Source organism: Lipophrys pholis, assembly GCF_963383615.2.
Source record: "Lipophrys pholis genome assembly, chromosome: 10".
Lineage (NCBI taxonomy): Eukaryota > Metazoa > Chordata > Actinopteri > Blenniiformes > Blenniidae > Lipophrys > Lipophrys pholis.
In genome coordinates this window covers 9,345,189-9,366,564 of record NC_137640.1, presented here as the reverse complement: position 1 = coordinate 9,366,564, position 21,376 = coordinate 9,345,189, and the positions used below count along the sequence as shown (strand labels likewise).

General features: G+C 41.8%; 1 protein-coding gene across 2 annotated transcripts in view; it reads left to right on the top strand.

Moving 5' to 3' along the window:
* The window catches only part of ralgps2 (Ral GEF with PH domain and SH3 binding motif 2), a 74,124-nt gene that overhangs the window by 13,325 nt on the left and 39,423 nt on the right, over positions 1–21,376 (top strand). For both annotated transcript variants that reach the window (XM_080473266.1, XM_080473267.1), the window contains exons 2-7: positions 5,966–6,042; positions 7,680–7,810; positions 8,145–8,252; positions 8,912–8,962; positions 17,325–17,408; positions 21,225–21,314. In XM_080473266.1, the coding sequence (XP_080329392.1) occupies positions 7,751–7,810; positions 8,145–8,252; positions 8,912–8,962; positions 17,325–17,408; positions 21,225–21,314 (393 nt within the window). In that variant the 5' untranslated portion in view covers positions 5,966–6,042; positions 7,680–7,750. The remainder of the gene's footprint in view (positions 1–5,965; positions 6,043–7,679; positions 7,811–8,144; positions 8,253–8,911; positions 8,963–17,324; positions 17,409–21,224; positions 21,315–21,376) is intronic.

Genomic DNA, 21,376 nt, shown 5'->3' with positions numbered 1-21,376 from the left:
CTTGCAGAGATGTAAGGATCGAGGCAGAAGTGGAGAAAGAGCAAGATGGGGAAGTGCGTCTATAAAAAGCATAATCACACCACACAGTGCAAGCTGCTTCTACAACACTGCTGTAGAACCCGTGGAAATCCATGGTATGCTTGAAATTAGGTGACTACTTGTGCTTTACATTCTGATGCCAATTGGGCAGGACAAGATGACCTACATTTCAACACAGTATATGATTCAGCAGTAGACAGACCCTGGTACATTATTTATGCGCAAATTCAATTTTTCTGCTTTAGAAAATGGAGAAAAAGCTTCAATTATTCATCATGTTGTAATTTTAATCAAATGTGGCAGTGGTCACATTCAAAAGGTTGACAGCCTCAGTATGCTTTGTTTGCCTTTACAGTCCTCCAAAGTAAACTATTGCCACCTTGACTTATGCTGTATATTATCACATTACACTTTTATGTATCTGGCATTATTGACAATTTATTTTAACATCAGTTGTCAATTACTCAGGAGTGTTGTTGTTAATGTGTCAGTCTTATTTATTGGATGGAGCCTTGCTACCACACTCGGCATCCATGCCACCTAAGGTGATTGATGACTGGAGTCTGTTGTGCAAATTAACCTGGGACCTACAAGTGTCATTACTAATAGTAAAACTGATAACCATCCTCTGCATGGGAGCCACTGTAATTCAAACTGTTTCATTTGGTATCACAGAAGTAGAAGCTTCAAACTGTATTGGTTTTATTTGTGAAGTAACTACAAGTGCATGTGATATGTATACATTTACATATATTAGAATACACAACTATACCAGAGGGGATGTACGGTATTTACTCCAGAATGTGTTATGCATAAGACTATACACATTATGTAAGCTGCTGCTGGTTAACACTGGTCTCCATTGTAAAGTTCCAGATGCATCACAGCCAGAGCATGAGGGATAGGCACTAGCAGTCACGTGGTTTTATACACTGCATTTCTCACAATTACAAGTACATAATTTCACTTGCATAGTTGGATAGTTGTGAACGCCTTGTGCTATTTCTTGTTTTTTTAAGGACTTGTTGTGAATGCTGGGGCCCTGAAGGTGGTCACGGATAGCCCAATATTTTCCTGATCTGAGGGTGAAGTACTGGTGGTTGAATTGCTGGATGGAGACATCTGTTGTGTCACTGGGTTCATTGCCTATTGATTTTCTGAAAGATTGTTTTTACTGTGAAATGATATGGCTTCCTTCAGCAGCTTTCTGCTTTGTTTGCATCAAGTGACTGGTAAATAAGGCACATTGTGAGCAGACTGGAAGACTTCGACTGGAAGGCTGAGCACATTGAGGACAAATGATTGTCTTGTAACTTCCTGTTTTGAGTCATGGACACTGTAGAGTGGTTAGTTTTTGATTTCTCTCCCCTCTGCAGATATATGTGTGAAAACATTTACTGTTTTCCTCCCCTGATAGTCTAAACCCCCATGAAGGTACTGATAGTCACCATATTGACCTTCAGGAGGTGCTGAACATCAGCGGCATGTTAAGTGATGGTGCGAAGGGGCTGTTAGTCATGTTCCCTCGGCAGGGACACATGTCGACTTATCCGCCAGTGTCCCTCTGCAGGCATCACCACCAACCTCTGCTTGAACAGCCAACCTGAGTGAGAGCAGTGTATATTGAACTGCTGTGATACACAGCTGTTACAGTGTGCGCGTGCTGGTTATTAGAGGGTGTGTGCAATCTGCACAGCCCCACTTAGCTCCAGATCAATGGTGTGTCGTCCCCCCCCCCCCCCCCCCCGGGAGGCTTGATGAGAGCCCAGAGAAAGTGGGAATCTCAATCCAGTCGAGGATGGAAATCACATTACCTCAACACCACTGACCAAATATGCGGTGATTAAAACAAGCTTCAGAAAAACGTTCATAAAAGTGGGAAATGATTCTTTGGTTACAGGCCCACTTTTGTATAAATGGCAGTGACCCAGACCATTCTTTAATATGCCAAAGCTGCGAGATCAGATTACAGGATTCACTCAGTGTGATGTCTGTTTTTCAAATGGCATTGAGGCCAACTGGTCTTCATAAATATGTGACAGATCAGCAGTTTGACAGTTTACACCATCAACGTTATCTTTTAGAGTGTGTGCGCTGTGTGTACTTAAGAGGAGAAGACGGGGGCACAGCTTAATTGCCTGTCACATCCCTCACTGCTCAGCTCAAGACACTGACCCACTTTGGCTCCCTCTGACTTTGGTGCATCTGCGCCACAATTTCAAATGCACCAGGTCCTGCATTTGCCTGCATGATGCATCTGTAAGGTGTTCGCAGCTTACAGACGTTGGGGAAGAAGGGGTGCTGCAAATTTCTGTGGCAAATTTAGTCATTACTAAATAGTTTTCCATGTATAATCCATTGAGGAGGCAGGGATTCTCAGGTTGTCATAATAGGGAGGAGTATTTGACTTAAACATGAAGGTGAAAGACATTTGTGGTGCTCTCACACAATGTGTTCAGATTCAGAGGCTTTATGAGTCAAACGACAGCCTGCAAAGCTTCAGGCTGCGACTGGCAGAGCTGTCACAACTGCTCTGTTGATGCCGACTTCTAAAGTCCCCCATGTGTGATCCTCTATTCACAGTCCTCAAGCTTCTGACCTTTCCCCAATCATACTTGAGGAAATGCTTCATGCATTTGTCTGGTTGCCCCTCGTCGGGGGAGAACTGAAGGAGTTTGCTCACAAACTGAAAAGTAAGTTAGATTCAGTCTTTTACCAGTGTGTTGCACATTGTCTTTAAAGGTAAACTTTTTAGTGTTGCCACTATATTGGGCCTTCTGGAAAGCACTGCCGCAGTTTTGTTATAATTCAGCAACCAACAGAAGCTGTTGGAGAACGGGGGGGGGGGGGCAGCAGTTTCAGATGGTAGTCAGGAGAAGACTTATGGGAAGTTTTTGAGATTTCAGACCTCATGTCATCCAGTACATTTGCACTTGATCAATTTTCCAGGACTGTTATTTACATTTTTGCCATGCTCATGAATAATAATAAAAAAGATGACTGAAATGATTTATTGATTACCAGATGAATTGTTTTAATTTTCATCAAATTCAATAATCATTACATCTTTTAGTTTTATTGTTCTCTTTGCTGCCACAAATGGAAACAAACTAAAATATTCCTATTGCCTGCTTTCTCTGACACACTTTACTTTCAGGCCATCATAGTCGTGTTATTTTGTTTGATCATATTTACATTTTTTATGGGTCAAGTATTTTAGCTGGAATTGAGGTGGAACAGAATGTCCTGGAGATGAGTGGCTCAAGGAGGACAGGGGACATGTCAAAAAAATGAAGGTGGCGTGGATCCATTTTCGGGCCCAGTGGAGACAGGAATGTAAAGGGTCAGTGCAGGATGTGGAATGTGTTGTCACATGCACAGATACACTGGCATGTGCATGACGACACCCTCGGAAAGCCCTTGCTAACACTTTACGCCCTGCAGCAAGGCCAGTGCCTTTTGTGAGTGAACTATACAGCATGCAAATGTCAAAAGGCCGCCGTTATCGTGAATAGAGGGAGAGGCAGCCGACTCGGAAAGGTCTGATTCAACTGCACCTGCTATGCAGTGTAATGAGTCACATTTATCTTCAAAACAATGCCTCCTCTTGTACAAGCTCCAACCTGAGCCGCTCCACTCTGTCACTCTTCTTCTGTTATCCTCTACCTCCTCATCTAATCCTTTCCGCATCCTCTTGAAGTCTTATACGTGTGATGCTGAAAACGTTGTCAGCCCGTCTTGTTCTTCCTAGCTTTTTAAGAATACACACATCTATATGCCTTATCTCTGCGCGCATGGTGTTGTGACAGCTGAGCATTTAAACATTCCTTGGGTTTGAAGCACGAGGACTGAAACACAGGGGATTATGTCACCAAACACAACACACTCCAGCTCAGCTCACTGTCGGAGGTGCATCGGCGACGCCAAGAATCGAGAGGGGAAAGCTTAGCTCAACAAGTTAGGATTTAATAGAGAATCCTGTCACAGAGAAATGACGTCCGTTGTTTTTGAAGTAGCTGAGCCAGAGGTGGGCGTTTAAAAGTAGTAGCAAAGTTAAGCGTAAACAGGGCCACAATGGTTAGGATCAAGACTGACAAGCAGCTCAAACAGTGAACAATGTGACTGGCAGCAGACGAGCAGAAACTTGCTGTCACCTGAAGCTGTTTACACGGCCCAGGGCACAGACGGTTCAACACTCTGCTATGTGACAATAACACACAGACTGCAGATGTGCGCATGGCCTCTTTCAATTTCACATACATAGAGATGTTATTATAGCTGTTTCGCTTATGTAAATCTCTGGACAGTCAGATGAGGTTTCTGTAAACAAGTAAAAAAAATACATGTGATAAGCAAAGGTTTATTATGGTTTTTGTTTGTAAGGTTTGCATCCCTGTGCAGCAGAATAACAACCTGGAGAGGATGAGGAACAGCCACTAACTGAGGGCTAAAGGCCATCTACGATTTGCCAGCATGCAGCATAAAAACAACTGTGGTCTTCACACGCTGAACGTGCAGGCATTTGTCTACTGGGATAGTGAGACACCTACTGGCCAATGTGGGTCATGCAATGTCATGTAAGCAATACAGAGTAAAACAAGACTTGCATCCGGCATATGATGGCAGATACCAGTGGTATAAACAATAGTACTTAGCACAGACTATATAGTTCATGAAGTCATACCAGCAAATACACAAGTTGATAAGCAACAATGTTTATTTTAGAAAAAAACAAAGAAAACCTGCCTTTTTTGTGCTTAATAAACCAAAAGTTTGAAACCCAGCACAGTGTGTACCCATTCATTTCCTTATTTTTTCCTGGCTCACATTCATCAAGTCAAATTCAGATTGAGATACGTTTTGGCTGAAACATACTTCTCCAAATTGTTCAGTTTCATGTTGCACCAGTAGTTTTGTTCATTGTAGCATATATAATAGAATGGCATGTAATAAAGCCGATATGATCATGAAGCACAACAAATATCATTGTTATAAAAACAAAATTGTGTGCAGGATAAATTTAGTAAAATGTTTTGGCTCTTTAACCACTACGATGTACTGCCCTCCACTATTAGTTTTATGACCTGGAGTGTTGAAAATGTAAATGATTCCAGTATTAGAATATAAATAGTGATGTGTTAAGATAATAAAAACAAGGCTAAATATAATGTTGACTTGAGGTCCCTTTCAGTGTTGATAGAATGACGGGCTGTGAGTTCAGCTGCAGTGAAAGGTTTGCCGTAATGGACTGTTGAAGTCCATTGAAGAGCGAGCTGAGCTCTAGGCAAAGCTCTCCGTTTACCGGTTGGTCTACATCCACATCCTCAATTATGGTCACGAACTTTGGAAACCTCACATGATCTACCAAGCAAGAAAGAGGATGGAGGGTTGACGTGAACTGCTTTGTCTCTTGTCTTTACATGTTTTAAAGCTTCACTTTAAGTTTTAGGATATTATGGAATAATGAATCCACAGATTTCATGTAATGTTATTGTACGATTCTCAGTACAATGTTAAAGTTTTTCCAATGTAGAATGATACATTTAGAAATTATAAAGTGATAATGTTTGTGGATAAAACCTGATTATATAATAAAATGTAAAATGCTTATTTAAGGGTCTCTGCCATGGTACCATCATGCCTCCAAAAGGGGAATTTTTATGGAATATTAATCTCCTCCACCGTTTGCTCAGTCCTGACGTTTCATTGATCGCAAACCTAAAGTTTCCACGAGAAAGCTGCTTTTTGAACCTCGTCATGTTGTTGCAGTGCCCGTTTGATTTGTCAAGCACCCACTCAAATAAAGTCAGCTGTCAGGCTGGTTGTGTTTGTTACTTCGGGCTGCGTGGGTTTTCCTCACAGTCGGAACAATCCTGCTGCCGTCCTGACTGTCTCTCCCTTCTCTCCCTCTCCTTTGTCCTTTCAGCTTTCACAGAGACGGAAGGAGCGAGCATCAAAGAAAGACCGGCACTGATAGCACTATGTGTATCTGACACACATCTGGTAAGTATGCCCTTGTATTTGCCAGAACGGGCTGTTTTTGGAAAAGGCACACAAGTGCATGTGTGCCTGGAGGGTCATGTGTTAATCATTCTGTAATCCCCTTATGATTACAGTCCTTTACATTAGGTTGTAGGAGAAAGTAATGCATTTTTGTTGATGGTACAGAATCATAGATGCAATCGGACTCATTGAGCTCAAGTGGATGTTTGAATTATTTATGAAAAATTATCAGCTTTCTTCAAATAAAAAAAAAATACAATTATGCAGGTACATGAGATAAGCTTGTCTATGTGCTTAATAATAACAGAATATTTAAGAGTGTGTGTGACCTGTGCGTTTGCATGTAGCCACTGTCATTGTGGTGTTTTAATAAATCCTTGGGTTATCTCAGATGAATACGGCAAACTATATTTATTAGGCTTGGATGTTAGGTAATTACAGATTTAAGATTTCATAAAAAAAAAAAAACAGACATTGACTTGTAAACACAGACAAGCTACTGCTTCCTGTACAGTTGCGCTCTGCTGTCAAACAGTGTGATGCGACGAGACATGATGTACCAGCATGTGCTTTTGGTTTGACAGAATGCAACTGTGGAAGGCAACTAATGGTTCTTTAAGCACAGGCCATTTAAGCTTGAGGCCATCAGTAAAGACACGCACACACGGACAAGCACACAGGCCCACATTGTCAAGCACACAAGGGATGCCTTTGCAGGCCCTCAGTATTTGAGGCTGCTCCTTATTTTTCATTACCGTCTCTCTGTGTGCTTTTGGCAAAGAATAGTCTCAGAGGTGTTTTCAGTGCCAGGCAGAGAAGAATGATCAGGCACATTAAATTATCGTCTTAATTAGATGTCACATGAAACTGAAATTTGATTCTGTTTGTTGTAGATTGACACAGTTTAATATTTGTGATCCATTCCCTAACCAAATGCTTGAGTAATAAGAAAAGGCCAGGATCAGAGATGTGCAGGTTTTAATGTAAGCATCTTTTTTGATAGGAGAAAAGCATTAATATGACAGCTTTATTTTAGCCATCAAAGAACTTCTCAATAAATAAAATCTGTACTCCTTTTTAAGAAAAATGACATTGACTGAACGAAATCAATTACCATTCTCACGGTTTGAGATGTGTGTATTCTGAGCTTCTAGCCAGCTGAGAAAATGGATAAAAACATTAACTAGATTAGTGTGGCCTGAACAGGTTATTCCTTGAGTGGCAGTAGGACAGGTAAGCTGTTTAGTGCTGTGGATCTAACAAACTCCAAACCCTTCTCACAGAAGCTCTTTTCCAAATACTCAGCCTAAGCTCCTTCTGTCCTGTCCTCTCTGGAGCCTAATGAAGACAGACCGTGAGAGTGTACTTCCATATGGTGTGCGCAGGCCTGCTGCAGCAGCGTTATCCCTCAATGCTTTTTACCATCATCTCAAATTCAGCCTCAACTTATTTTTTTTCATGGTGCATTTTGTTGTCATGTGACGATGAGGTAGGAGAGAGGCTATGAAGATTAACGTGTTTCAACCACTAGGTGGTGGTATTTACACAAATGACTGCAGGTGATCATAACACTGAAGCAGGTGTATTGCACAATTCACTAACTGTGGAATATTTTGTGTGTGCGTGTGTGTATTCAGAGGGCCAGGCAGGCATTGCTATAGCTGAGAATGATGAATGGTCTCCTGCGCTAAAGCTAGTGGATGTGGGAATGATGGACCTCCCTAATGGCCAGCCAAGCATCGCCAACACCGCTGCAACAATCTCTGAGGTGAGTTCAGTCCCACTTGTTGTATCTAACCCGGATCTTTTCGATGAAGTCGTGTGTGTGATGCTCGGAGCATCTTTCAATGCTAAAAGGTTTAGTGTAGGATTAATAGGTGACAGAACACGGTCAGATCTTTGTTTTTCTGATTGAAAGTGAAGGTAGATACACCCTTAAGTGTTTTTTGTTGTTGTAATTTTTTAGCTCTGTAGTGACACCACTAGTTGTTTACCCCCCTCTTTCATAGTTCATCTGTCTCCCCTGTATGATAACCTCTTTTTTTTAATAACACAACCATCAGTTTTGACTGTGCGTGCATGCTTGTCTCTCTGTTTTGCAGAGGAGCAGCAGCTCAGAATCTCTCAGTGATAAAGGATCGTCGGAGCTGAAGAAAAGTTTTGATGCTGTTGTGTTCGATGTGCTGAAGGTCACTCCTGAAGAATATGCCGTAAGTTTACTTCTTTTCGGGTGTCTTGTCTTTGTCATTCCATGTGTTTAATCTCTGTGGGTGAGTATTTCAAAATGAAGAGTTCAGCAAGCAAAAATGGGATGTGCTGACTCAAGACTGGAGGAGATGGGATGACAGAGAAGGAAATGGGGTCAGAGTTTGGTTCAGTAATAATTGATGATGCTCGGCACTGCCAAGCAGGCTCTGATTGAATTCCCCAAGTTACCCGTGGAAGGCAAATTCTAATTTCTAATAAACCAGTGTCATCTGTGATGTCCAAGATGTCCTTTATTTTACAAATCAAAGAAAAGGGTTGAGTAATATCTCTTAATGATGTTGAAATGCTCTCATGTTGGTCATAAGTGTTTTCCAATTCAACCACAAGAGGGCTCTGTCTGTCTAGGATGGCCTCTTGTGTTCTCTCACTGCTGCCTTATTTAAATAAAGAATAAAAATAAAAAGTCTTGCGAGTAATGGCTTGCACGCTGTCACAAGCACAAAGCCCGTGTTACAAAAGCAATGTTCCAGCGGCTGAAGTCTTATTGTTCTGCAGAATCGCTGCATGACAGCAGGCACTTTGGGAATTGTGACAAGGTGATGTTTGTATGTTTGCAGTCTGAGCAGAGCACGTCTAACAACTGTTGTTTGGTTCCCTTCAGGGTCAAATTACACTCATGGACGCTCCTGTGTTCAAAGCCATCCAGCCAGAGGTGAGCTGCTGTGACACCTTTAGCCATTAGAAGTGCATTTCACCTTTCAAACTGACATCGTGCGAAATCAAGTGGACTCCTTGCGTTTCTTACAACAACTGCAATGTGTTCAGGCTGTTTGTTATGTAATGTATGAAACTAATGTCAAATCAAAGTGTGGTGAAAACCAAAAAATCATGAAAACATTTATTTGTGCAAACATTTCAGAACACAACTTTATCCTAAATGTAATATTTTAAACACTACAACTATTTGTTCATTTCTGAACTAGAACATGTTTGTAGAATTGATTCCTTCTTACAAACTATTAGGTTGCATTGACTTGTTTGCCTTCACCTGAGGCAAAACCCAGACGACGTGCTCCCATCACAGTTTGAGGTTTGTGTAATGTAAGCACTTTGTTGAAAACGTGCCTATGGGACTAAAAGCAGTCTCATTCAGAAACTTGCTCCACCCTTCTGCTTTATGTATTTGTGGAGTAAGATTCATGCTGCAGCAAGATAATGAACCAGAACACACCTCAAAGCTTTGAAGAACTACTTAAAGACCAAAGAGTGCTGAGTCTCATGGGCTTCCCTCCACCGTCACCTGACCTCAACCCCATTCTGCCTTTATGGGGCACTTAAAGACAGGGGAAGCCAAACATTCCTGACATGACAAGAAGCTCTTTGGGGTGTTGTCAGATCAGGCTGGGATAACATGGGTTGTCGGGTTTAGGACAAGCTTGAGTTCAAGCCATTTTTCACACATTTGACTCTTAACCCAACTTGAAGTAATGAAGCATGTCTGAAAAGATGCAAACATTCCTAATAAGATGTTCTCTCTCTCAGACTTTATTACTCTGCCGTCGTATATGCAAACTGTTCTTTTCGTCTGCTGCTCTCGCTGTTTGACAGAGAAAGGTAAAGAGAAAAATACAAAGTGTACATATGGTCATGATCTCTGTGCCAATTCTCTTTTCTTTTTTCCAATAGAAACAGCTGCGATTTGAGCTCCCATACATTCATAGATAATAGTTTTTGGATATAAATGTTGCTGCACCTCACTTATTTTCGTACACCTTGTCTGTGGCCTCAGTGAGAGCCAGCCTAATCTTAAACTTGTCCTCTTTGGGATCTTTCCTGACAGCAGGCGCGGATAACCCGTGTTTAAGGTTGGCTGCTGTGGCCTTAGAAAAGCAGCAGACAGACCGCAGCCTGGTGTCGTGTGGTACAATCCGAATTATTTGACTGCAAATGCACAACGCTTGCTCGTCTTCGCCAACAGTGTGCACTCTTCTACAGTGTGATCTTAAACCCATGTTCCGATGTCTTCAGATAATGATGCTGCCGCCCTTTGTGAGGGTTTCAAATGTCCCATTGAGTTTGACCAGTAAAGAAGATTCACACTGAAAATCCTAAATGGCTTTAATCAGACTGTGTTGGTCTTGGTTTGTTTGCTGGATGTGCGGAGTGATGCGGGGGAAAGGGGGGGGGGGGGGGGGGGGGGGGAGTGAGTGGTTTGTAAAGGAGCCGCAGAGCTGATTGAGGGGGCCGACTCAGAAGGCGATGAAGGCTGCAGGCGGGAATGGGAGAAGGAGTAAAGTGAACAATATGCAGAGTGACCTGGCAGGTGGCAGGGCAGACGAGAGAGCTTTATTCTGCTCTTGCTGTGCTTTTGTCTCTGAGTGCTTGCTGGAAAGAAAGAAGAAGGGAAAAAAAAAAAGAAAAGTACACGACTACATCGACAAGGAACTCGGCTAGAGTTTCCATTGCTGTCAGTCTTTTTTTTGCAGGCACATGATGGGAAAAGCAGGTGTGTGTGTGCACATGCATGCCTACTTATTCAATGTGTTTGCCTGAATGGGAAAATATTAAATAACTGACTTAATGCCTTGAGTTGTATAATATTGTTTTTGCCTTTTAACCTCTCTAAAGAAAGTGTAACCAAAATGAGTTCACATGTGGTTGAAAACGAGGGGCTTTATAATAATAAATGAAAAATCTTCCTGTAGACGTTCAAGATAAAAAGGCAAATTTGTACAAAAGATTGATTGATTGATTGATTGATGGTTGATTGATTTGATGTCATTCTGCTGAAATGATTGAGTGGAATAAAAGAACATGTGTCAGCTTGTGTGATGTGATATGTTGTCAATCTCATTTTGTTCGGTTGTTTTTAGGGAGTGAACGTAGAGCTTCCTGACACATCCAGATGTTGTTCAGATGGTCTCGAGTTGAGCTTTTTTTTGGGGTAATAACAAACTGCAGAAAGGTCAAATTTTCCATCAGATTTATCACAATTGTTTCCAGTCTGGGACCGTGTTAGTTTAGAATGTTTTCTTTTATTTTGACTGCATACACATTGCAAAGAGGTCTATTGAGATTGACCATGTGTAGAAATACATATTTATTCCATAGCGCTAAAATCAGCAGTCATTCTCGCTCTTCCAAGGCTGCAGTCATTTCCATAATAAATGCACTGATGACTTGACAAAGCCGAAATGACCGTAAACCAGTAAAAACTTGTTGGTGTTTTAGACTTTATTTTTCTCACTCTATAAACACATCATAACTGACCTGATGCTTTGATGCCAGAGTTGCATCAGAATGAGGCAGAGGGTGACAATTATGAACTTACATGTGTTTGTGACACAGAAAAAGATATTCTCGCCTGAGCCGGCAAAGTTCCCCCATATGCAGTTGTACTAAAACAGGGGATCTCATTAACTCGAATGTTCCAATGCTGACATGGAGCAGATGTATGGAGAGAAGCCTGAGAGGTCCTGCCAACTACTCTGGAAGAGGAAGAAACCGATCGCTGTCTTTCACGATCGGAATAAAAGTTTACATGGGAATTGTGTATGGACACACCAAGAACAGTGTGAGAAGATGATGGAACGTCTGGCCAACATTCTGTGAGCAGGAAGCAAAGCTCGCCTCCTCTAGCTTTTATTTCTCCCAGACACCCTTGGTGTAGGGATGTGGGAGAATCGTAGCACGACAGGAGAGAATTTGTCTTTATCAGAAAGGCCTCGTGAAATGTCAAAAACCTGATTTAAACAAGTGTCATTGTGGCACTGCATTGTGAGACAGACGGAATGTAAACACAGCTGCTATTTATGCTGTTCATAAGTTGTTGCCATGCGCAAGAGTTCTTGTAATTTACTTCCTCCACATAATGGACCCTCATCTGGACAAAATGGACAGCCAGAAAGTCACTGCTTCAGTTGTATGCTCTATTTAGATTGTAGGCAATATATATTGGAACACTACAGTTTAGGTTTTTTTTTTAGTTTTTTTTTTTGGGAGTGAGTGAATGAATACTGCAGAACAGACTGATGTTTAATCTACAACCCTTGAATGAATATAAGTTGTGTCTGGCTGTTGGTTTGCAAAGTGAAATGGCATTTAAATGACAGGAGGGCTCACCGAGACCCAGATGATGTCTCTGTGATGCACACGAGGAACTGCGAGCCAGTCGTTTCCCTCATCTGAATGTACTAAGCAGCGATTATAGATGGGATGCAACATGGACTGGTTCTGCTTTATGGAGAGCGTGCCGGCATGCATAACTGCTTGTAATAACATCAGCTGACGGAGAAACCGAGCTGATGTGTAAAGTAGAAGGAAGACGTGTGCAGAGCACCAGTGGAAGATTTTTGTCTCTTCTTCCTCTCTTCTGCTGTCCCTGCAGGCTTTTTTTTTCTTCTTTTTTTTCTTTTCCTAATTTCATAGTCAGACACGCGGCTGGATGTTTGGAAAATAAGGTGATTGATTTGTGCAGAGGAGCAGGTTGCCTTTTGTTTTTAGCATACAGACATGACAGCGGCCAAGTCAGTAATTTATTGGCTTTGGCTGTCGGAGTTTTGGTTGATCTCTCTGGGAACAGCTATCGGATTGCACTTTTACGTACAGTGAGAAGTATGTCAGATCCTCGCATGTCTGAGCTGAAAGCCTACGAACAGATTGAGGGTCTCATGCGAGTCGTGGAGATGATGATGAGTTAAAGTTGGAGGCAGGCACCGTTGTGCGTTCCTGCGTTCGTCTTGCCTCCAGGCATGATGTCTTCCAGCACTGATTGTGAGATATCTATCCTCCTGAATGTTAGGCTTGTAAAATCTTCTCGTAGAAGGACAGGCTGCTCATGAAGCATTTAAAAAAAAAAAAGTATCATTGTGTCTTATCCGATAGTAACTTATGTACAACAAAACTCAAGAGGTTAACTCTTGTACCCCTCAGTTTGTCAGTGAGATGGTCCAGACTCATTCATCATGGTCGAAGGTGGAGAAAATAATGCTCTGGCAGCAGATTCTGTAAAAATGACTGAAACAATTTTTTTTCCTTTGTCAAAAACAATTTAATCCATTAGTGAGTTTAACATTTTCTACAAGCACATACGATTTATTGTAAGTTAACATGAGGATCTTTCACAAATGTACAATATCTGTGTTGAGCTACATGCATGATCAGAGTTTACTGTACTACTGTAAAGAAACTCATAAATTATATGGACTACAGGTACTAAACTCGTGCAAAGGTAATTCTTTCCATGATGTTCTCAGCAGGGTAATGAAGGCCGCTGCAGTCCTTTCCAACTCTGTACTTCAGACCCGTCTGACTGTAACCAAAATATATGGATGGTTTTTCTTCTGCTTCATCCTTCTGCTTTGTTTCTGTCCTGTTTTACCAGAACAGATGTAGCGCAGGCAGAACTCTCTCTTGACCGCTGTCACCATAAACGTGACATCCCCTAAAAATCCCATCGGATTAATTCATCTCCCTGCACCCAAATGCATTAATCCACAGATGGATGCAACTCTGGAAATTCCTCAATAAATCTTCTCACTCCAATCTCCTGTCCTTTTTTCGCCAGTGGTTTTCAGTCTCCCTTTCTCTCTTCCATCCTCATCTTCATTCTTTTGTTGCTTTTCCATCCTGTTCCTCGTACTTATCAGCCCTTCTTGTGCTGGCCGGTGGCCTGCAGCTAATATTCCCCGGGATCCTCACACACAGTTTTCATTTACAATGCAGACGAAAACAAAAGGCCTCGCTGTGGTATCTCACATGAGCTCATCGCAATTTGTGGCTGAGCTGCAGCTGGTTATTTCATTTTATTCATGTCTTTATGAAACAAAGCCTATAAAAAGAGGTCAGAGAGATTATGAGATTATACGAATTGTCATTTTATATTTGAGTTGTTTTTTTTTTTTTTTTTTTTTTTTGTCCTTACTGATAGTAATGGTTTTCTTTGCGGCTTCATAACACTTGTTTTTCTCCCTTAGTTATAAATTGTTAATAGAACGTGTAGGAACTTACATCATGTCTTGTTTTATAGCCCTGTTGTTAAATATACATTCTCGCTACGCTCTTTAGACCTGCGCCTAAATGAAAATGTGTTCCAGTCGGACCAGCGCGTGGAAATGACAATCTGTCTGTGGTTTGTCAGAATATGATTTTATTTTTTCCATAAGTTCGCCCTTTTACTGCAGCGTTTAAGACCCTCGACTTTCCAGAGCTGCCTCGTCAAATCCTTTCACCAAACGCTCAACTGTTGTCAGCTTTTCTACAAAAACGTTGGCAGCAGTTCGTAATGTCAGAGTGCGAAACGAGACTGTAAAAGCTTAAGAATACTAAAGGAAGTAAAACCTTAAAGGTTTTTGGAGAGGCTGTTGATCGGCGCCCTGCTGCTTGGATACAAGAGGAAACTGCACTTGGTTCAAACTTGAGAACTGAAAAAACCTAAGACTTTCTAAATGACTTCACCTTTCAATATATGGAGAGGGTCCAAACACAAACACTCTAAGCTTCAAGATGGTAGTGATTATCAGTTTACCAGGTGACGCTGTCATCATTTCATGTTGTTTTCTTTGACACGTGCAAGTCAAATTTTGACAACTTCAAAGCAGCAACCCCCCCCCCCCCCCAGTGTGATCTTTAACTCCCACTACAGGTTGTCCCACATTCCACCTGTGGTGCTACTCTAGTATACAGCTCATTCAGATGGTCTGGTGCTGAAGATTCTGAGATTGGTGGTTGGTATGTTGCTGCAGGTGGGGCACATAGACTGTCCGTGTGGATCCTCTGGGACGTGCTGCCTACCTGGGTGGCCGAGTGTCGGTCGGAGATGCGAGACACACAAACTCGACCGTCTCCCGCTAAGTTTGGAACGTCTTTATTTTAAGAATCTTCGCCAGAGTTGTGTGGAAGAGGCGAGTGGGAATGATTGACATGGTGGCAGGATGAAGGGAAGCACTTGTTTGAAAAGGACAGATGTTAAATAAACGACTTGTTCTCCTCGGCGAGACGGGCTCGAGGCTTCGTGGGACGTCTCCTGCCCTCTGGTTTAGCTTCTTCCTGTGACAGGGACAGTTCGCCTAAACACACAGCAGCCTCCTCTTAGGCTGATAAACCTTTCGTAGAGACGCTGTTGGGTTGGCCACTGTGTTCTATTTTACAAGCTAAGTGTGTATTCCCGTCTTTGCTCTACTGTACTCCTTTTTCCCTCTCCTTGTATCCTCATCCTTACTCAGGCTACAAGGATCCAAAGGCATTACCTCGTCCACGCATGAATGTCTGCTTTTAACATCTGTATTTGATATGTTGCTTCTTTCCTCCCGCTGGCTGCCTTGAACAGCTCGAATACACAACTTTGAATGAGCACAACCTCTGCTTTCCCAAAGTCGTCCTGGTGCGATCCAGTTTAGAGAGCCGTGAGCAGTTGGGTGGAAGTTGTTGCTTCCAGACAGCCCCACGGGGTGGGGGTGGGGGGTGACTGCAGCCTGATTCAGCTCTTCATATTGTATCCCATGTCAGCCGGGCTGGCAGGGATTAGGAGGAGAGCTTGCGCAACATTTTTTCCTACTGTTATGTCAGTGTCCCTGGCCTGTGGACAGCCTGCAGGGGCCAAAGGAAGAACTGGGTTCCCTCTCGCAGCGTCTGTGTGGTCTTTACCTCACCCCTGAGGACAACAGCTGAAGGCCAAACTCAGTCCAGCCTGGTACTCTGAGTAATCACTGTTTGTGCATTGTTGGAAATGTCTTTGTTCAAGTTCCAAAATCACCACTCTTCCTCAGCTGCAGATACTTTGTATGATTTGCGTTGGTAGAGTTACAGAAATGAATCATTTATAGGATTTTGACAGAAAATATACAAATTCAATCTTTGATAAATCATCTGGGTTATTTCCAAAGCAAAAACTACAAGCGCATTAATTCTAATGTCAGAATTGTGATGATTTGTTGCTTTCCTCTCTGCTTTGTGTCATTGTAAATGAAACAGCTCAGGCTTTTTGCCTGCTGGCGAGCAAAGTAATTATTTGGGTGACATCACTTTGGTAAATTGATGTGATGAACATTAGTTATATCTGAGAATTTGTGAATCAACACAACTGTGCAGTGGGGCACTCCTTGTACAGTGGAAACGCCAGAGGAACCAGCTTCTTTGTTACTCTGAATCTTTTTGCCATCACATTTTTGTACGATCTAAACATTCACATCTATTCTATTCTGCCTGTTTGATTGCATCTTTTCTGCTTTATCTGTTTAGAGCTTAAATTGAATTGATTTCACTTTCCTACTGTTGTTTTTCTGCAGTCCTAAGCACATTGACTTTTCTTTTCCATTGATCTTCAAAACAATAGCATCCCAAAAAATGAAAATAGAAAAGCTCATGATGCTCTAATACAGGGGTTTTCAGCTATTTTCCAGAGGGGTCTGAGAAGGATACAATAGGTACACGTGTAGGGGCAGCTTTTGAATTGAATCTAATGCTGCTCAGTGTCAATGTTCTTTAAATGATATTGAATCAGTTTTTAGTATATCTTCCTTTACTTTTGTAACTAGGTACTTGGATATCCATGTCTTGTTACAAACTCCGTATCCTTTCGGTTTTACTGTGCACTGACGGTTAACTAGGGACATATGCCCATAAGCTGTCACTCTTAACACCTTTTTTTTTTTTTGGTATTTCATTTAAAAAAAAAAAAAAAAAAAAAAAAATTCATGTGCTGTTACCCTGAATGTAGACAAAGTTTTAATGAATTTTAATTTTTATGCTTTTTCTTTAATCTAACTATACCTTAAAGGCCAATTTATCATTGACTTAGTGTCAATTCCTCAGATCCATAGGGAAGAAGGTTATTTAATTTTTGCAATCATTCTTCAAACTGTTTGAGCCTTTAGGACGTCTCTGTCTTTCTCATCTTCTTTTCTCACTTATCACATCCCGCTCTGTACCGCCTTTCCAATTCCCACTGAGTTACCTCTGACTAGACTGTTAAATACATCCAGTTGAACATTGGCATTGATCCTTCAACTCAGTGGACGTGTAACATTTCTGTGATTTATTTATTTTTTTTAAATTTATTTATTTATTTTTTTCAGGAGTTGTCAAGTTGTGGCTGGAACAAGAAGGAGAAGCACAGCTCTGCACCAAATGTTGTGGCCTTCACCCGCAGGTTCAACCAGGTGAGACACGCGCTCAATTTCCACACATGGCTTATTCAGTGCGATCTCCAGTCTCACGTGGAAACATGGGGAATGGAAGAAAACAGTCTATCTTGCATTTTTTTTAAATTTATGAGCATTGGCCGTCAGAGAATCGAGAGGGATTACAGCACCTTTTTCCATCATGTGGATTGATTCCTCCTTCCTCCAAATCATCAGCCGAGGTTTCCCAGAGATGGTTGTTTTTTGAGGCTGTGCTTATCGTGGCAGTCCTTAATAATCTCCATGTGTCCTCCCTCACTGCGTGTCAACTAGCCGTCCATTATAAATGCCCCCAAGGTGAAGCAGGTCTTCAGAAAGGCAGCTTTCTTTTGTTTCGCAGGCCTGGAGTCTGACATTCATGAAATTAGTCATGTGCACGTGGAGGAGAGCGAGCGATTAGCTCCGTGCCCTGTGACATTATCTACAGGAAGCCGTGGGCATTGTTTCAAAGAGCAGTTATGCGATTCATTCCCCTTTAAGTGTCTCTGCCCGGCTTCTTTAAGACCCCGCTTAACTGCCCTCTCGTATAAATATCAGATGATCTAACAAGAATGTGTTGCTGTGGAAACCTGTCCATGTATAGCAAATATCAGATTGTGATTTAAGAAGTTAGCTGCTCACAGTCAGCCGCTGGGAGCCAAGGAAAATGAGCTTTTTGGATTGTAAGACTGGAAAGGGCAGCGAGCCACAGAAAGCTCCTTTGCACGAGCCGAACCCATGGTCTTCCTTCAGGCCGAGACTCGTTGGCACTATGCTTCGGGGAGCCAGTGGAGCAGAAAGGAAGTGCCCAGTCTATTTAATACATTGTGATGAATGCATTTGGTTTTGTGCACGGGCAAATGAGCAACCTGCAAGCTTGTTGTGCTGTCGTAAAGGGATCCAAGGCTTTCATGAAAAAATCGGTTGTCTCACTCAGTAATAACCCTGAATTCTATCAACATTTCTGTTAGCTGTGTATATTTACCCATTGATTGCCCCAATCATTGGCTGAGCCTTCACTTCTGTCCCTTCCTTTTCTTCCCTCAGGTCATTAAACTGGTTCTTCCACAGCTACAGTATCAGCTTATGGGGGAATCTGTCTGCTTCCATTTAATTTATGATTATTGAAACACTGGGGCCTCGTCACCCCATCTGGAGGCCTTGAAATGTGTATAAACACAGTCCCAAAGACATCACTTTTGCTTCAGGACATAATATGTGATCCATGAAGACTCGACCCTGTCTGCTAAGCACTCTCACTCAGACACTCACACACTTGTGAACTGCCCTGTCTGGAGCATTGCCGTCAGGAGTGATGTCAATGCTACACAGTTTTGGAAACCAGAGACACATGCTCCGTTCTCGGCTCCGTAGATAAAGGGAATTGTAGAAATGCTTTATCTGGACTGGTCTCAGGCATCAAAAAACAAACCTTGCATCAAACAAAATGCAAAGCCAACTCTAGTTTTGTTCCCGTATTGAATTCCAATCTTTTTTTTGTTTTTTTTAACAATATTAGTCTCAATTTAATACAGGATTTTTTTTTCTGGAAAAAATGGGATCTTCTTATATTCAAGGTTAAATGTTCACTTCCCAGTGTTATGCCAAGAAACAATAGACGTATGTTGAATACGATGTGCAGACCGGTCCAGACTCAATTGCCAATTGCATGCAACGAACAGCAATTCAGTGATCTTACCGGAGGAAAGTGAAGCCAGCTCCAGGTGCTGGATGTTGCTCAGTGGCTTTAAAATGTTGCATCTCCAATACTTTGGATGACAGTGAAGATGGGGGCAACAGGAGAAACCCGAGCAAAAGCAAGGAGGTAGATCTGTGCAGGAAATTGGCTGAGGACACTACAGACTGTATAGAACACTGTAGGTAAACATGAAATATCTGAGAAATTTAAAAAAAAAAAAAAAAGTTAATGTTAAACGTGTTTTTTTTTGGTGCGCATGTCTGGGTGCGATTACATGCATATATCCACACCCCATCAGTGGAATTGAGAGATGTTAATGTCAGTTGTTTAATTTAAAGTGTTTTTAATATCTTTATTTTAAAAGATTGAATTCACATGTTCATATAGACAAAGGGTTGATCTGCAAAACCTCATACCAAGAAATAAGGGTTGTCATATGATTAGGGTCTGTTTATAGCCAAACATCTATGGTAATTACTGGAAAGCATTCTATGTTGTACAGTGAAGGTAGACATGACGACATTTATGAAAAAATCATTACAAAAGTTCCTAATCAGAAGGTTGCAGTTTCTATTCTAGAAGCATGTAGAACCGTCCTTGAGCAATACAGTGAACCCTAAACTGCTCCTAATAGATAGATTGGCAGCTGCCTCCATTGGTATGTGAACGTGTGTGTGAATGTGGCTAATTGTGTAAAGCGCTTTGGGATTGCTTAAACAGTTGAAAAGTGCTATATAGTCCATCCATTCCCCATTTCTACCATTTAATTTAATTTTCACTTCCTACGTTGCTCAGTCATACTTCACAGTGAGAATTAAAAGCATATGGCTCTATTTCATGTAGTCTACTTATAGATTGTACATTTTTTGGGTGTGTATATCATGAGTTTATTCAAACACAATGTGATAGAAAGAATGATCTGCTGGATGAATTTATCTCTCCACTCTTCTGCTCCACACCTCTTCCCTGAAATCAAAACAAGTCTCTGGGATATTTCCAGGAAAAACTAGGCAGAGACAGCTGTAGGTTAGCATCCGTGCACATCAAGAATGTTATAAAAAAACACACACACACACACACACACACACACACACACACACACACACACACACACACACACACACACACACACACACACACACACACACACACACACACACACACACACTTGTTGCACTACTGTTGAAATCCATCATGATCCAGGGAAATACACCTGAGAAAATGTAAAGTCTTCTGTTCATCCAGCTCTGACTTGAGGGTTACAGAAAACATGGCTCACAATCCTATTGGGCTACACATTTTGCCTCACCTCACCTTGACCTCGTGGGCCAGAGAAAAGCAAAGACAAGAGATTGAAAAGCGAATTTAAAACCCAAACGATCTAAATGTCTTTGTTAAGAGAAAACAGCGATGATCAGTCCTTATCAGAACACAATGTGCAGACAGCTGTGGACTCTGAAAATCTTTTGGAGCCCTGTGGTGTTGAAGCTAACTTCCCCTCCCATTACCTCCTCTCTCCTCTCACTCCTCTCCCTTTTCCTCTTTCCATTCCCTTGGTCTCGAGAGTTTAAGACGTGATTGATTCACTGACTTGTCTGTGTGTGTATGTGTAATCAGAACTTTTGGCTTACCAGGGTTGTCCCTAAAGAGACAGCTTTCCAGCATCACTCTTGGTCTGGCCAAGTCCTCCAAACGCACACGCATTTACCGAATCCTCCTCTTTTCTCAGTTGACACATTGAACGTTATGGTGTGCATCTGTTGTGTAATCAGCTGGACTCAAACAGATTTTCCTCTGGATGTCTTGTTTTTCCTCAAAAGCTTAATTCTAATGGACTCTAATATGTAGCAGTGTTCCCAGTGCTCCATTTCTCAGTTTTATACCGGTTTCAGCGCAGAGCTGCCAGGACCCTCTGCAGATCTTGGCTCAGGACTCAGATTTAGCTGAGGAAATCTCACTGCTTCTCTCGGAGCATATTTAAAATCCCCTTTGTTCTTTGGGTAATTTAGCATATTGAGAAATGTGAGTTTTCCATCATGTTATGTTTATTTATTTATTTTTTGTGAATTTGTGATTGTTGCCTGGTGACACCGTTCTTGTTTATGTCTCTTCCATAGACGAGCTTCTGGGTAGTACGCGAGATCCTCCATGCACAGACGTTGAAGATCAGAGCTGAGGTGCTGAGTCTGTATATTCGCACTGCCAAGGTACACTTCTCGCCTTTACATTACCGTCGGCAAAAATACTTTCAATTTAACATTAATATAAT